The sequence below is a fragment of the Sus scrofa genome, chromosome 11 (genome assembly GCF_000003025.6).
Source record: "Sus scrofa isolate TJ Tabasco breed Duroc chromosome 11, Sscrofa11.1, whole genome shotgun sequence".
NCBI lineage: Eukaryota > Metazoa > Chordata > Mammalia > Artiodactyla > Suidae > Sus > Sus scrofa.
In genome coordinates this window covers 42,171,194-42,190,243 of record NC_010453.5, presented here as the reverse complement: position 1 = coordinate 42,190,243, position 19,050 = coordinate 42,171,194, and the positions used below count along the sequence as shown (strand labels likewise).

Here is a 19,050-nt window from a genome sequence, read left to right as displayed (position 1 = left end):
ACTTTGAATTGTGCTTCACAAACTCTGTAGCAGCCCTGCCTCCAGGAGATTCTGATACATGCAACAATTTGAGAACCACTTTTCTAACACATCAGGGAATGGAAGAGAGAGCTCTTCCAGCTGTTAGTATATGTCAGTTCCATATTTATACCTCAGGAGGTAATTGCTGAGAAGATTTATGGAGACCTTGTACCTACATGAGATAAAACTTCATTTATTGTGCAGCCTCTACAAGTCTCACTATAACCAGAGAAGCATTATGGCATTTCAATGTCACCACAAAATCAGTCTTCAGAGATGCCAGGTTTCCTTTTCTCTGTGCACATCTACCCTGGCAAAGTCTGCAGATCCCTCTGGGGTAGCGCAGAAAGAAATTTATTACATAAACTTGTATATTTATTATTGTATATACTTCTCAAGGGATCTCATTCTCTCCCTAAAATTAATATATTCCACATCTGTGAATGTACAGCCATCTAGAAATTGTAAGAAGGATTAGAATTTGCCATTACAATGGCTAATATCAGCTTTCTTTTATTTAAATGAAGAAATAACCCAGCGGAAACCCATCAGTGTCACCCCAGGACTTGAAGATCAATTCCGTAGATTTCCGTGGATCTAGGCAATCCATATCCCACGCAGGCCCCCTGCTCTTATTTTTGGTATATCTATCTTGCCTCTGCTGATTAATTACTGCCCTCTAGATTCTTCCATTCTGGAATATTAGACCCCAGGGAGATGGCAGCATTTCCTGCTCCTGACCTGGGCTTTCTTAACATGACCGTGTTGCTTCAGCATCATTCACTGGGCCTTCCCAAAGAGCATGGAATAAAGGATTTCTGGTTGTTTTCAAGTTGTTTTCAATGGTTGTATTCCATTCTAACATATCCATTTCACTTTGACTTCTGTCATCTTCCTCAATATATGCTAATGAAGGCCTGGTGTCTTCAATTCAACTCATCTACAGGCTTCAATGTAGCATTCATGCCCACTGTTGAAACAAGCTTCTGGCCAGCATGTATTCAGGATTATGCTGAATACTGAGTATGACGGAGTATCTTCATAAATACATTTTCTTACCTTCATTCTTATGTCCCCATCTTTGCCTCTATCCATTAATTCCCTGGTTTCATGCATACCCTTACTCAGCTCCTAAATTGCTTTGACATGAATGTTAGTTATTGCATCAGAGTGTTTGCTTCTCTACCTGGAGTGTTTTCTTCTCTATGCAAGACTTGACTCTAGTATTTATCCTAGAGGCAATGATTATTCATGGGGAAAGGAATTAAATTGAACAAAATATATTGGTTGTTTTTTTTGTTTATGTTTGGTATGGTTATTTGGGGGGAGGGTTTTCATAACAAGGGATAAAAGAATCCTCTGCAATCTAGAAAGGAAGCATTCATAAGAATTTTATGTTCAAGATTTCCAGGCCTTTTTCTCCAAAACCTATTATAGTCGACAGGATCCTACTCTTATTATTTATGCGATGTTTTTCTTTGAAAAGAAATAAACAAATTTACATTGTTTTTTATTTATTTATTTTTTTCTTTTTGCCTTTTGTAGGGCTGTACCTGCGGCATATGGAGGTTCCCAGGCTAGGGGTCTAATTGGAGCTGTAGACGCTGGCCTACACCAGAGCCACAGCAACCCGGATCTGAGCCACGTCTGTGACCTACACCACAGCTCATGGCAACACCGGATCCTTAACCCACTGAGCAAGGCCAGGGATTGAACCCGCAACCTCATGGTTCCTAGTTGGATTTGTTAACCACTGAGCCATGACAGGAACTCCTAGATTTATGTTATTTAAGATTTATCCTTGTGGGAGCTTTGACACCTAGTTTTTACTCTCACTAGTTTGTTTCTTCATATATAGAGATTAGATATTATGTGTGTAAATTACATCCTTTATTTACTTGCCTGTAAGTTACAATGTCTCTCTCATTGTCTAGTGTTAGAAATCTTCATTGATTATTCTCTAAATATAACTCTTTTTGCTTTATTTTATAGTCAATCTGGGTATTACTCTGAATTTTAGTGGAATCTCATAAAAATTATAGGAAGTCAATGATAATATTTGTAGATGTAATAATTCAACCAAAAACATTTCATATTGCTGCCAACTCATAATATGAACTATCATGTAGCAATTATTTTTAATTGTGATAAAAATAAAGCTACATGTAGTTACTGAGTAAAGATAAAAAAGTACCATTGTGTAATAAGAGTGTTACAGAATATTAAGTATTAAAACATGGTCCTTTGTCTAAATAAACTTGATAGAAAAATTTAAAACATTTTAATATAAATTGCATTATATTGCATAAGCTAAACCTACCTTAAGAGTTATCACAGAAATAAGAGTAATGTATTTTGCTGGTGATCTCCTACATGGTATCTAGAAGGAATTAAAACAAAGTAAACTAAATTGTAAGTAAGCAAAAATTGGATTTGCGGTAGTCCTATATATCAAATGTCAAGCAAATGTCAAGGTAATTGTTGACCCTTCCCATCATCCACTTAAATCATCCCTTTATTTTCCATTAAAACAATGAACTATGGGAGTTCCTGTCATGGCGCAGTGGTTAACGAATCCTACTAGGAACCATGAGGTTGTGGGTTCAATCCCTGGCCTTGCTCAGTGGGTTAAGGATCTGGCATTGCCGTGAGCTCTGGTGTAGGTCACAGACGTGGCTTGAATCCCATGTTGCTGTGGCCTTGGCATAGGTGGGTGGCTACTGCTCCGATTAGACCCCTGGCCTGGGAACCTCCATATGCTGCAGGATCTGCCCTAGAAAAGACAAAAAGACAAAAAAACAAAAACAAAAACAAACAAACAAAACAAAAAACAATGAACTACACCTGTGGCTTGAGAAATTATATGTAGCACATTGAGTGCATCATATGCTCAGAATAGATCTGTTGATATGGACTCCAAATCTAGGGTTTTTATCAGATCCAATGTACTTAGGGAACCTGAACAGGAAATGAATGGTGTCTTGTAGGATGGTAAGGCCTGAGACAGTGGAATGCACAGGCAGGAATGGCCAGGCCAAACTGGGAGAAAGTGTTAACTACAGTCAAGAACCAGTGGAAACTCTCCAGATAGGATAAGAGGTCCAAAGTGATTTATCCAACAAGAACTACCTGGCACATTGGCTTGAGAGATCTGCCCCTGAACAGAATCATTAGCCTTGGGTAGAGACTGGGTAGGTGGGTCAGCTTTTCCATGCTGTTTTGGTACTTTCTGGCATAAGTAGCAGTCTTCAGGGCTGGTTTAAGATGCTAGCTGAATTTCCATGTAGATCCAGTACATCTTTTCTTTGGGGCAGAGAACAATTCATTCTTCATATTTATCTGACAGTCATGCTCTGCTTCTTGGTTCTTTTGTTTTTCATTGTAGGGGACTTTTGGGTGAGCATCTTTACAGTTAACAAAATGCTTATTACTAATAGATCTAATTTTACCTAAATCTCTTGATCCCATGGAAAGGGTGAGGAGGCTTATTTTATATGTTAGTGTATGTCTCACCAGTGTCACAACTAAAAAATCAGGCCATTAACCACATTCAATGAAATTTAAAAATGGCACATTTGGGTGGTGGCCTGGGTCACCCAGAAGTTCTGCTCATTGTAACATATGCCCTTTACTGCACTCAGTAAGGGACAGGTCTCTCTCAAGTTGGATGGAAGCCATACTATATTCCATCCCAGTAGAACTTAATTGGAAAGAGTCATCAGTAAACTAAGTTAAAAATCTCATCACCTACTCTTCCCACACTATCACTCTAAACACAGAGGACAACCAAGTATTTCGTAGGGCTGCTATTGTCTCTGTTAAAGTACTCCAGACATGGTTTTCAGTGGTAGCTACCTCATCACAGTGGATCTAACTTGTCAAAGCCCAAGCAGTCATCAGCTGAGGAAGGAGCAGGTCTAAGGTGCACATGCTCTCTCATAGCCCACCTTCCCCTCCTCCTTAGACAAAGTCAAAATACTCTGGAAGAAGGGTCTGCACTGGTACACCCCACAAGGCACCTCATCCCTCATGAAGTTTAATTAAGATTACATACATAGTTTTAGCAGCAAATTAACCCAGTCTCTATGGTATCTTCAGGCTCTTAGCTGAAATGATCTCGAAGGTAATCCACCTGTCTTTTCATTAAAGTCTCAAGCCTCAATTACTCACTGCATTCCAGGACGTCTGTCTTTGTCAGGGGTTTGCTTAGAGCCAAACTAGAACATCATTTGATGTGACCCAACATGTTAGGGACCCAGCAGTTCAGGGTTCCAATAGCAGATAACCATGAGCAATAGCCAGGAACAGTTTCCTTAGCTTTTTAAGAGACTCTTTGTTAGATTCATCATTGGACCTGCAGTTAAGGATGGCCAGGAGTTGGAGGCTAACTAAAGAGAAGAACCAATGGTCCTCTGAGAACTGAAAGTTTTCTGTAAAAATTTAAATATAATGTCTTATTTTTGATTCTAAGTAAATTAATTATAAATTGAATATTGCTTTTGAGAAATTTAAGCTCAACCAGATAATATCGCCTTCCATTAATCAAATAACCATATTTCTCTTCTCATTCCTTCAGGTATAAAAGCCTCAAAAATATGAGTTCCTCGAGGTTAGGGCCATGCCTTTTCTTCTTTATACTTAAATTTCCTAAAAGAATTCTTAGTATATTTAGACACATAGTAAGTTTTAGCTGAATGACAAACTCGGTGAGAGTTATGCTTCATCTATCAGCTTCATCCACTAGGTTTTAGATAACAAGAATGAAAAATTGATAAACTGGAAAGTCAGGCAAACTGGTAAACAGATTTCTAAAGATTTCTTTCTCTGCCCAAATACTCCAATTAGTCCATCAAATGCTAGTCTAGACATTGCTGTGAAGGAACTTAACAGATGAAATAGATTTGATTAATCCACCAACTTTAAGATGAAGTGATTTTATAGGATTATTAAGTGTCATGACATGAGCAGCCTAAACACAAAGAGGAAGCCAGAAGAGTCAGAAGTGCACAAATAACAGAAGAAAGGTGAAGCTGAGGGAGGAGAGACTGGAAACATGAGGATTCAACCTGCCTTTGCTGTATTTAAAATTGGAGAAAGAGGTGCAAAGCTAAGCAAAGCAGGAAGCTGAGAATGACCTCAGCCAAGAGACAGGTAGGAAAGGGATCTCAGACCCACAAGTACATCGAACTGAATTCTCCCAACGACCTGAATGAGGTTCAAAACAGATTCATTCTCAAATCCTCCAAAAATAAAGGAGCCTTGCCAACATTTTAATTGTGGCCTTGTGAAACCTGGAGCGAAAAAACCAGCTGAGCTACACTTTGCCTGGACTCCTGACCTCCAGAACTCTGAGATAATCAAGGGATATTTTTTCCTCAGCCACAAACTTAGCAGTGATGTGCTACCTCAGCAATAGGAAATAAATAAACCAATCATTCTTTTTACATTAAATAATCAGAAAAATAGTTATTTAATGGATTTATTAAATGTGAAATCTGTATATTGAGATTATTTTTAGAAATAAAGAATAGCCTTTTCCATACTAAATCTCTGTGGGATGGCAATGTATAGAGCCTATGTGAGGTATGAACTTCTGATTTTCTTGACTCTTTTTTATGCATCTTATTTATAAAATATAATAATGTTCCATGGAATTATGTATGGTACCCGCTTTCATATTTAATGAATCACATGAAATAACATATGTTGCAATATAGCTAATGGTTATTTTATTTGTTGTGAGATTAATTAACGACATGCACTAAATTATTATCTAGCAATCCCAAGGGATTTTGTTTGCTTGCTTGTTTTTTAGGGCTGCACCTGTGGCGTATGGACATTCCCAGGATAGGGGTTTAATTGGGACTGCAGCTTCTGGCCTACACCACAGCCACAGCAATGCAGGATCTAAGCTGCATCTGTGACATGCACCACAGCTAAGGGCAACACTGGATCTTTAACCCACTGAGTGGGGACAGGGATTGAACCCTAAATCTTCATGTTTACTAATCAGGTTCATTATTGCTGAGCCACAACAGAAACTCCCAACTCAAGGGATATTTATTACATATTTGTATAATGATTAAGAGGATTATCCCTCTTTATTTCAATTATTTTTACTTAGAGTAAAATATATTCTTGCATTAATTTTTATTTCATTTTTTTTCTTGGGAAGACATAGCTTGATTTTTATTTTTTGGCAATAATTACAATTAGGTCTGCTGTTTAAAATTCTCTTAAATACGGAGTTCCCATCATGGCGCAGTGGTTAACGAATCTGACAGGAACCATGAGGTTAAAGGTTCGGTCCCTGGCCTTGTTCAGTGGGTTAAGGATCCGGCGTTACCGTGAGCTGTGGTGTAGGTTGCAGACTTGGCTTGGATCCCGGGTTGCTGTGGCTCTGGCGTAGGCCGGTGGCTACAGCTCCGATTCGACCCCTCGTCTGGGAACCTCCATATGCCGCAGGAGTGGCCCTAGAAAAGGCAAAAAGACAAACATAAATAAATAAATAGATAAATAAATAAAAAATAAAATAAAATTCTCTTAAATAGGTTAAATATAAGAATATATTGTGCTATGATTTTTAACATTGGGTTGTGGTCAATCAGTAAATTGGTCCGTCACAGAATGGAAATAGTCTAAATCATTTTATTAAAAACTAAAAGAGTGCAAAATCACAATTAAAACTGTACACGCTACTGTAGATAACTTAATGGTCTTAAGACTGCAAAATTGTACTCTTTACTGGAGAAAGCTAATGCTGTTTCTTACCGCAAAATAATGTGGTTATATAAGCAAGTTCCTTACTAACTACTTTTTTTATTTTTTAAGCATACTTTTTACCCCAACTGTCTGGTTATTTCAGACTATGCATATAACAACATTGCTGACAAGTCATTTATGCTTTCAAGCACAGGAACAAAAGACTGTATAAATCTAGGTTGACAAAACAATCCTTTTTGGTTCTGCAACAAATTGTTTTCTGTTAAGACAAGGGATAAACTTTCAATTTCTTGTATGTACAGATTGCACACCACCTAATAAAGTATACCTTCTTACATATCAAAGCTTCTTAAAGTCAATTTGCTGTAAGATACCCTGGGGGAAAGAAAGAAAGAAATATTATTTGTGTTAATTTTTTTCTTACAAAGTTGTAGACAATTATTATATTTTTATCAGGCATTATAACTTCTTTAAGAAAACATTTAGGTTATTAAGTGGCTTCAACTCTGTTGCAATTTAAAAAAATGTCTTTGAACACATAGGTATGCTACAATCTCATGATTTAATTGGCAATAATGCAATTTACCCCATAGGCTGGTGCAAACCTGTGACTTTCATTAAGACTGTGCAGAGTTTTTCATTCTCCACCTAATTTATTGCCTATTTATAAAAGGCAATATTGTTACTCTAATAATTTATACATGCATTGTCACACAGTTTATAAAGCAATTACAGGTTTGAGAATAGTAACATTTCTGTTAAATCAAAAAAGAAAAAGTATAATTCTTCAGCTAATTGGGCAATTTTTCTTGGTGGTGAAGTTTACAAGTGATTTCTATATGTTCCCTTTTCTTATATCGATAATATGTATCACATATTAAAACTTTTGAACAAATACATCTCTAGTATCAAAAGAAGTTCAAACTATCACAAGAATTAAAGAATCTCCCCCAAATGATTTTGCTTATGCTTTTCATAGCATTGTATTGTTTAGGATTTTATTTTTTTCTCTAATCTCACTTGTGCTTGAAAGCAAATCAGAAAAGTTTCTAAGGGTAGGTGCTCATAGAACCTATTATCAAGGTGAAAATATATCTTAGAATAATTAACTTATGACTAAGAAATATTAGAAATGGGATGTTTTTCCAATCATTTATACTTAAAATAATTTTTATTAAAAAATAATTGACATTTTCTTTACAATTTCTAATGCATCATCTCTTTAGGAACAATTTGTCAGAAAACACTGCCAGTAATAGACATATATTTTTCTTAAGGGAGTTATAATAAAAAAATCATTTTTTTCTCACATATGATAATGTTGAACGATGCCCACCAGAAATTATTTTTGATATTTGTGGATTATTATAAAATGCTTCTTTTAAAAACTGATTAATATTTTGGGAAAAAAGTTTCTACCAATGAAGTAGCCAAACTTAGTGCGTGGTAAAGAATTAAACAAGAAAACTGGCAGCCATTAACTTTAGTCCAGCAGATTTGGATCCAGGTAGTTTTTCTGTAGTTGACAAAGTGTATAATATAATATACATATAATATGATATATTATATACATATAACAAAATATATTATACAATATTTATATATAATATAATACTTATATATAGATATAGTTATTTATGATAACAAAGGACTCATGCATGTGATATCAATTTTGTATACTGCTACTATTTTTTTTCTTTATAGCACTGCACCTGTGGCATGGGCCAGGGATTGAATCAGTGCTGCAGCTGTGGCCTACACCACAGCCATGGCAACACCAGATCTGAGCCACATCTGTGACGTACTCCCAAGCTTATGGCAATGTCAGATCCTTAACCCACTGTGTTAGGCCAGGGATCAAACCACATCCTTACAGAAACAACCCTGGGTCCTTAACCCACTGAGCCACAATAAGAACCCCTGTGCATTGCTATTATTAAGGACCTAGTATATAACCCCACTACTTAAAGAAGTTCCAGTTCATAGTCATTTCCTAAAGACTGATCAAAAATTTGATGAGAAAAAGAAGTTGCATATATTGATAACTCTTTGAAAACTATTTTGTTTTCTGAATGTGTGTATATATATGTAAATTGTTTGAAATGGCTTTTTTAGACACTGGTTGCTTCAAATTTGTTTTACTGCCTTTAGAAAATGTCTTAAGAAAGATAAAAAGATGTATAATAAGCAATATAGTCTGTGAAAAACTGTTTCAAATTTGTTTTTACTCTGAAAGAGCAAGAAAAAGCAAGCAGCTATTTCAGGGGAAAATCAGTAAAAATTGTATCTTCTACTCTATCATCACTTTCTGATTTTGAAAATTAAGACCCTTTAGAGAGAAGAGTAATAGTTTTCAAGCTTTAAAGACCTGATGTAAGACAGAAAAAAAAATTAATCTTCAAGTATTTGTAAAGCTGATGAATAGAGTAATAATATGTTTGCCTTAGAATTAATGAGAAAAGCCAATTTTGCTTCAAAATGAGGACAGCTTTCTGACAGAGCTATTCAACAACGATATGCACTTTCTATTGGGGGGTGGATTTTCCACCATTGAAAATAATCACAGGGTAAGCGTTACACAGAAATACATACTGTGTGCTTTAAACTGAGTGACTTCAAAGATCATTTCTGATTTGAGAATATATAAAATTGCAAAAATCCTAATATTTAATCCATCCAGATAATGACATACGAGACCAACATTTCTTTAGTACTCTCAAAGTATGTAATTTTGTGAGAAACCTTTCCTTGTCTTAGGACTTGTTATTCCAGACAGAAAAAGTGTATATCTCCTAACTGAAACTCCTCCTTGGCCTCCTTTTTTCCATTAAATATCTAATTTTTTTCTGTCTTGTCATAAAATGTATATATTTCTCTTTTAACATCATTGTCATCCTCATTTTGAAAATAAGCTTCTTAGGAGGCAGAATCTTTTTTTTTTTTTTTTGTCGCTGTATCCCTAGTATTAGTAATAGACTGGGTATAGAACATTATTCTATAAAAAATTATTGATTGACTAATCAGTAAAGAAAATAAGGAAGGTAAAGAAACATTAACAGAGCTAGCAAAAGACGCTGAAAGGAAGGGTAAGCTCTGATGGAGAATAGTTAATGTCTAATGCTTGTATAATACTTGCAATGTGTCATGTACTTCTCTGAGAACAGTAAATGTATTTAATCTTCACACTTAATTCTTACAGCAGTGCATTAAGGTGAATACTATTTTTATACCCATTTACCAATAAGGGACTCAAATTCCTAACATACAGCCAGTGGGTAGCAGGGTTGAGCTCTAAATCAGCCAGCTCTCCAAGTCAATAGTAATCTACTGACTCTTCATAATCATAATCACAAGGTCATATTATGGAACCCAATTGTAGGAAAAAAAGTTGGAAACAAGATCCAAGTAAGCACGCAAGAATCAGGATGAATATATGTTGCATAGATCAAAGAAAGCCAGTAAGTCCAAGATTGATGGGCAGAGGGGAACAAGAAGTGGGAATTCATGGAAGGATGGATAGCCCAGGCCATGTAATAGGATGAAAGAGAGAATTCCTAATCTCAACCTCTCTTGACTAACAAAATGACTATGTATGAGCTCCTATGAGCCTCAGCATTCCTATCTGTAAAATATCAAGGTGTGGTTATCTCTTAATGAGCCTCTTCCCTTTGAACTCCAGGGTAGTGCTCAAGAGCTCAGGCAGCAATTTTGACACTGTGATTCAAAATGATTTTGACCTAAAATGGTTAGAGTCCTGACAGTAAAATCAGTGTAGAAACTTTAAGAAAAATGCTCCTTCTTAACTCTTGATAACTGGGAGATTGGCCTTTTATGCCCTGCATTTTTAGAAAGTTTAAATTCTAGGGGAAATGGAAAAAGTATATATAAAAAAGAAGTTGATCTTAAGAGTAGACCACTTTCTCCCGTTCCCAACACACCTTTGGGTTATGGGAAACCTAGTATTTTCTAACTGCATCATTCTATAAAATAAAGTATCTAGAATGCATTACTTTAAAAGATTGGGAATAACTACAGTGTTTTCTTAAGTTTATGTGAGAGTTTTTAACATAACTCTTTCTTAAAATTTCTCTTATGATATATGTTATTTTTCTAGGACTGTCATAACAAAGTACCAAAAACTGGGTAGCTTAAAACAATAGAAATTTATTCTCTTGAAGTTCTACGGGCTAAATTCTGAAATCAAGATGCTCGTAGGGCCACGCCTTCTCTGAAGGTTAGCCAATCTTTCCTTGGCTTTTCCATGTCCTGGTTGTTCCTGCTAATCCTTGACATTCCTTGGCTTGTGCAGCATGATTTTATCTCTGTCCCTCCAATTTCATATGACTTTCTCCCTGTGTCACTTCTGTCTTCTAATGAGGTTCCCCTCACTGTATGTCTGTATCTCACCAAGCTTTTTTTTTCTTGTGAGTGCACCAATCATTGAATTAGGATGCACTCCAACCCAGTAAGACCTATCTTAACTAGCTATATCTGTAAAGTCAATATTTTTGAATAAGGTTATGTTGTGAGCTTCCAAGTAAACATAAAGTTTGGGAAATATTATCCAATCCAGTTCATGTTGTAGCAGGAAAGACATTGCTTCAAAAATCAAGAGATGCAAGTTTCATCTGACAAGACTAGGATTATAGATATATCAGAAACTGTCAAAACTTTGCTGGTATAGGATGGTTCTGGAATTACAACTTTGTAATTCTATGACTTTAGACCAAAAGTTTGCAATTTTTTATACTTACATAATAAGTCTCAACCAGAAGATGTAGACAATTCTCAGGCTCGCCTTTCAGTTTTCTGTTTAATTTGACAGTATGTGCTTCCTAAGTAGTCATCTTTCTTTCCTTCTTTCTTTTTAAATGTTGTTTTATTGGAGTGTAGTTGACTTCCAATATTGTGTTTGTTTCAGGTGTACAGCAAAGAGAATCAGTTATAAATACATCCTTTCTTTTATCCAATATAGGTTATTACAAACTATTGAATAGATTTTCCTGTGCTATACAGTAGGTTCTTATTATTTACTTTATTCAGCAGCATGTGTAAATTATTCCCACCCGGTCAAGTCTTCCCTCCTCCCAACAGTTTCCCCTACGGTAACTACAAAATTGGTTTTGAAATCTATGAGTTTGTTTCTGTTTTATACTTAAGTTTTTCAAATCATTTTTATTAAATTCCACATATAAATGATATCATATGATATTTGCCTTTATCTAAATTACTTCACTTATTTATGAATATACTTTATTATAATGATAATTTCTAGGTCCATCCATGTTGCAGCAAATGGCACAAATATCCAGCTTTCTAACCAATAGCTTTTAACATTGCAATTAAATAAATTCAACACTCTGGTAATTTGAACTCAAACCAGAGTTTCTGTAATGGTTTGGTAAAGGATTAACTTTCACATCACAATGCTTAAAGCAAAGGTTGGGAGATTCCTCTGACTGGCCACTGGTCAAAAAGTTCAAGATGGTGTGACATAGGTTCTAAATCAGTAGACTTTCATAGCAGAGTTGTCCTTGAGTTAACTATAATAAGTAGATAATGTGTTGTTTTGGGAGTAGCTATTAATGAAGCAAACATTAAAGTTAATGTTAAAGTTATTTGAATAATAATAAAATATTCTACCTAGTCTAATAGATAGTCTAATATCTATATTTTAAACTAAACCAGTAACTAAAATGTGATTTTTAAAAGAATTTACTTATATTTTCTTTGAACTGATTATATTGTTAATTGTTAGCCAACTTTTTAAATTATGTAAAAAAAATAGGTTTCCAATGAAATTTCAAGTGAATTACTACTTATTGATGTTTTACCAATAATAGGAAAAGGGAAAAATAATAATAGAATTAAGAAACAGGGAGTTCCTGTCATGGCGCAGCAGAAACAAATCCGACTAGGAATTATGAGGTTGTGGGTTCAATCCTTGGCCTCACTCAGTGGGCTAAGGATCCATGTTGCCCTGAGCTGTGATGTAGGTTGTAGACGCGGCTTGAATCTGGCCTTGCTGAGGCTCTGGTGTAGGCTGGCAGCTATAGCTCTGATTAGACCCCTAGCCTGGGAACCTCCATATGCTGCTGGTGCGGCCCTAAAAGGACAAAAGACACACATACACAAAAAGTATTAAGAGATACAAGGAAATGAATATTAGAAAATATATTTATATCAAATTCAGGACATAATTATTAAAATGGTCTATTTAGAATAAAAGAGAACCATTAAGTTTTATAACCAGAAAAATTATTTGAAGTTTTATGAAATAGCAAAAATAGAGACTAGAATTTCATCTTTATTTATGTAATTAATTAGGATCATTGCATCTCATGTAATGGCAACTTAAGTTCCCTGCTAAGATCGTTCCTTAAAATAAGTAAATAAAATTTATTTAAAATAAATTTTTCAATCTATGTGTAAAAGATGTATAGATACATATATTCCCATTTAATGGAGAGACTGTCAAAGTTTTAGAAAACATTTATTACATTACATGGTCTAAATTACATTTTCAATGTTTTTTTCCATACATTTTTCTGTTCTTGACATACTAAATATGTCACTTTTTACTACATTATGTGCTATAATGTCTTTATTTATATGGTGTCCCCTGTTCAGAATACATCCCTTCCCATTTCCCATTTTCTAACTTATTCTTCGACGTAATATCCTAGTTCCATATAATAAATAAGCTTTTACAGAGTTGCCAACAGTAATTTTCTAGGCTTTGCCCATTGTCTATGTGGCCCATGTGTAGTAAGCTTTTAAATGCAAATCTGTTTCATGTTCCCCATTACAATTATCCAGGACCAAATGTTAGGTGTTCAATAAATCTGAATACAGTGAGTGTTTGAATAAACTTAAGGATATCGTCCAAAAAGTGAACAGGCAGAAATGTTTGATGCCTCTCATTACCTGATCTTCTCAGACAATAAGGACTTAGCTAAGGTGTAAGAAAACTATTGTGAATTGATATTTTTTTCATTCTTTAGTGAATAAAAGATAATGAAACTAAAGCAATTAGTTTCTAGAAGTTAGACTGCAAATAACACAGGGAAGTATTAAGCACAATTTGATTGGAAGGAGACCTGATGAGGGGAAAAAAAAAAATGAGCTAAGAGAACTTTAGAATTTCAACATACATAAATTAAAAAAAAATATATAATATGCATCAGTGTGATGGATTCAGTAACATCTGATACTGTCTTCTAAAGTCCAGTTTATTTACAGCAATATTTACAATATTGCTTGTTTCCCAAAGAAGGAGTATCAGTTATAAAGATACAAAAGTACACGAATATAATCTATATTAGATGCAAGACTAAAAGAAAAAAAAGAAAATTTGCTGAGGTGATATTAAATGAAGCTATTATCAGAGCTGTATGAAAAAGAAATCAAGCTGTTAAAGGCTATACCCTTCCTATCAGCTAGATTTCAATTTGACTGTAAGTTTTCTAGAGGCCAAATAAAAAAAGATCTGATCAAGTTCATAATTTACAACATCCATGATAAAAGCAAACCAATTTACTCAGGAGAAGTGCAATTATTCCTGCTATTAAAACCTGAAAGAAATTTCTCCCAAGGGTCATCATAAAGAGGACACTGTAAAATATAATGAAATATGACTTGAACAATATCTTTATGACAGACACTGTTAAGAGTTTCACAGAGCTGCTTTTTTATGGTACCTCTCAATCCATACTTATGGTCTAGCTAAACAATTCTGTGTGTAGTTTAATAGAGGCATAGATTTTGAGTAACTAGAAAATAGATGACAAAAAGTCTTTCAAAGATTCTTCAAAAACTTTTTTAATTTTACTGTGGTCTTTAGAGAAATTTGGTGGCACTAAATCTCAGAACACTCAATTGGTTCAGTAAATAGATATTGGTCATCTATAATTTACATAGCACTGTATTAGCACAGAGGAAACACAGGGGATAAAATCTCCATGAAATTGGCTATTCTATAATGCAAATGTAAATAAAAATAACCTATGACCTGAAAGTAAAGTTCACCTGCTTTTCTAAAAGCCGAAGGTACTTTAAGCCTTGGATTCAATTCTATGAATGCACTCATAACATGGGTCAAGTGTCTCTTCAGAAAATGGCTTTGATCCTGCTCTGACATACTGGTAAATGGACACTTGCTGACACTTCTGCTCTGTTTTAGCATCATCACAGTACTTTTTTGGGAAGAGATCTAGTCCCATTCTACCTCAGGTTTTACTCTTAAATAACATCCAATGGAGATTTTTAACACAAGCGTGGCTTTAAAACTAGGATCTGGCATAAGCACACTGTGGTATATGGAATGGCTTGCCAGCAGGGACCTTCTGTGATAATCTATATGGGAAATGAATCTGAAAGGCAATGAATTACTTTGCTGTACAGCAGGAATTATCATAACATTGAAAATCAACTATACTTCAACAAAATTTAAAAAATAAAAAAAACTTATTAAAAAAATAGAATCTGAGAAGCCTTAGCATGGTCTTCCTTGGCATTGTCTCAGGAGACATGGAGAATAATGGAACAAAGATGAAGCCCAACAGTTCAATCTCTGTCTTCTCCAACCATTTATCAGCCACAGAAGACTTTCTGATGAAATGTAAGATTTTTGAATCATAGTTTTAAAAATGTGTTGTGTAAAACACTGCACTACTCTGTACTATCACTAAAATTTATTTTTCTTCACAAAGATCATCAATATATCTGTTCAGTAAATACATACTGGTCACTTATTTGTTCCAGGATCTAGATATGTAAGGTTAGATGTCAAAGTCTTTGTCGCAAGGAGTTTATATTGTGATAAGTCCTCTAAGTGTACCAAAGGTTAGGCAGCAGTTTGGCAACTGCTGTGTCATGGATATAAACACCATGCACTGTGCATATACAGGGCATGGGGCAGCCAGATGAAATGACAGTGAACAGAGAATCCAGAAGTCCATCCATAAAAGGTGGTTGAGGTAGTTCCCACCATGGCTCAGTGGGTTAAGAATCTGACTGCAGTGACTTCGGTCATTCAAACACGAGGGTTTGAGGATAAGGCATTGCTGCGACTATGACATAGGTTGCAGCTGTGGCACGGATTCAGTCCCTGGCCCAGAAACTTCCATTTGTCTCAGGTGTTCCATAATAAAATTTTTTATAAAAAAGGCAATTTTGAAATTGATTCTTGAAAAATTACAAAATTGAAAAACAAAGTGGATACTAGTCATTTTAAGTAATTGAGTGAGCATAAGGCAAATTGAAAGAAGAGTAACTTTCATGGCTTAATGTGTCTTAAGTCTCAAGGATTATATTATGAGAAGTACATTAGGTTGGAGATAAGTATCAAATCAAAAGAGGTCAGATCATGAAGAACTAGCATGTTTATAAGAGATTTGAACCTTCCCAAAAGCAAAATGAAAGAAAGATTTTAGAGCAGTGCCATAGCACATTCTTGTTTTAAAGATAGCCTTCTAGCCTTAGCTTAGAAGGTCCACCAGAGAGGCTAAGGAGAGAGTCAGGCAGAGTAATTACTGGGTTATGGCAGAAATCTAGAAGAACATAAATAGGAATCAACAACCTTTTATTTATGAATTAAGCCCAAGGAACTCACGAGATGAAGGAGGTTTGAGAGATAATACAAGAGTGGAATGAATGGGATTTTGTGACTTCTGTGGCCTATCTGTCCTTTTTTTTTTCCCCTTCTGAATAAACCATGATGCATCTTATAGTGTTACTCCTCTCCGTGTAGTCTTATCTCCACTTTCTGGCTGATGGATATGTAATCAAGCTTTTAAAAAGTTGAAATGCTATTCTTTTCATATTCACCAAACCTTACAGAGCAGTCCACTTGAAACTTGAACATTTAGTACTTTCTGCCTGCATAACAAATCTCAACATTATAATCCTCCAGTTATTACAAGATCTGTGCTGTCTCAGATACATTTCCACTTCAATTACACTCACAATGCTTTCATCTTAACAGCTTCTAGTTTCTGAAGGATTAAGTCTCAAGGATTATATTATAATGAGAACAAAGGTTATTGAGTACTTTTCTCATTTCTTTCTGAGATGCTTTGCTAGCTAAATAAAACTGAGACTGAATTTATGCCAAGCTGTTTTCTCCCTGTAGGAAAACATAATGGAAGTCATAAGAAATCAAGAGTTTTTACTGCTTCCAGCTGAGGAGCTCCATAAACTCCTGGCCAGTGATGATGTCAACGTCCCTGATGAAGAAACCATCTTCCACGCATTAATGATGTGGGTCAAGTATGACATGCAGAGGAGATGCAATGACTTGAGTATGCTTCTTGCCTTTATAAGACTGCCACTGCTTCCACCACAGGTAATTACATGTGATGCTGTTTTCACTGCTCTGACCTACTGAAAATGCTCTATTAAAAGTAAACAAAACATTTTTTATTTTTTCATATTTTTTTTTAGTTTTAATCAAATGTTCTTTTTAAGATAAAGTTGATGGTGGAAAATGATGGATCATGGATGGGTCATGGGTCTGAATCCCATCTCTGTCACTGATTGAGTCATAGTTAATGGCTATAAAATGTCAATTTCTCTGAAATTTAATCTCTTCAACTAGCAAATCAAATTTTAATATTACACAAAAGTTTTATGAAGATCAAATTAGATACTATGTGTAAAGTACTTAATCTCAATAGAATATTTAAAAGATTTTAGAATATTGCAGTTACCAATTCTCTGCTTCCTTGTTTTGATAATTGATCTATCATCTATCTATCATTATCTATCTAAGTTAAAATAATATGATGATTATCTGATGAAAATACATATTCTACAGCAATCTCTAGGGTATCTTCAAAGCCCAAAGCATAGGATTTCAAACTGCTATAGAAGGCTATGATATATTACCAAATATTAGAATTATGAAGTAACATCATTTAGCAATTGAAAGTATAGAAACTTTGATCCTTGGACCTGAGGAGAATCCTGACACAAAATAAACCAATCACTTCATTTTAATGATGAATTATGACACAGGTGAATTGGTAAAACACCAAGTTTATTCAGCTTGTAAGAAAAAGAGTAACTATTTTCCCCTGATTTAGAGTCTTTGCCCTTTAAACCAGGTCATAATGTTGCAAAATTATCTATGTACAGCATTGTCAACCCAGGATCTGTGTGATATCAGACTATTCAAAAGTAAGCTTGAAGGTGGTTCTAGCCTCTGAAATGATAGATAAAACTGTGTGTAAAACTGTATTAACATTTTGTATGAGAGATGCTGGGGCCTGTTCACTGGGATCCAAACCACCATCAACATTTTCAATAATCCGTATAACACCAAGAATGTAAGATGGGAAATTAGAAAATCAGGAAACCATGATAGGCAAGTATGCCATGTTAATAACAAGTGAAGAAGTGACAGAGAAGTATGGTCGTATATTAAGATTAGTAAGTTAAAAAAATTGCACCAAAATTGGGAAACAAATAAAGCTTTATAAATAAAGAAATAATTGTGTTTCTTATGGCCACTGAAATGAGTAAAGGAATAAAAGCAGAGAGAAAATTTAAGGAAGTCTTGCCTAAACAAATTTTACAAATTTATCATAACACCAGGCTCTTGTAAAAGGAGGGGAAACACACATTTTGGTAACTGGACAAAGAGGGAACTGTGAAGCCATGCACTGGATTTTTCTGAATCTTGCCACATAGGTTCTTTTACCAGATAGTCTCAGAGCTTGGGGATCTTCTCTCAAGAAATGGTCAGTGATCACTGTTAGCCAGTAATAGGTAGATAGCCATTAATCAATGATAGATGATGTGGCAATTGGTCCCTTTAATCCTGCCCACCCTTTTCAAGAGTTTGCTGAAATATGGGAAGCTTTCAGTTAAATTGGTGCTCAAAAATCATCATGTATAATACATACACCAGGGCATACACCAGGGGAGGCCAAAAATGTGACCAGGGATCCATCTTTTTTAATATCCCCTTTCTTCATACTCTCCTTCCCCATTATTTTGTCATCAAAAATGGGAGCTGCTCCTACCTGTACATCTCACCTAAACTATTACATCAGAGCAGAGATGTACATCCCATAGCCTCATTTGTACCTAAGGCTACAGCATATTATGTATGGAGTTTAAATTATGATTGGTTCAGCTTTTTATTTTGATTACTGAAACAATATTTATTTATTAACATTGTAAAATAGTTACTATGTTTCAGTGAAACTAACTAGTAAAATACTTTTTTTTTTTTTTTTGTCTTTTTAGGGTCACACCCATGGCATATGGATGTTTCCAGGCCTATGGGTTGAATCAGAGCTA

The 19,050-nt window shown here is 35.0% G+C and overlaps 1 protein-coding gene across 3 annotated transcripts in view; it reads left to right on the top strand.

Moving 5' to 3' along the window:
- KLHL1 (kelch like family member 1) overlaps positions 1-19,050 on the top strand; it is a 387,090-nt gene that overhangs the window by 230,688 nt on the left and 137,352 nt on the right. For all 3 annotated transcript variants that reach the window (XM_021065654.1, XM_003131017.4, XM_021065655.1), the window contains exon 5: positions 16,877-17,089. In XM_021065654.1, the coding sequence (XP_020921313.1) occupies positions 16,877-17,089 (213 nt within the window). The remainder of the gene's footprint in view (positions 1-16,876; positions 17,090-19,050) is intronic.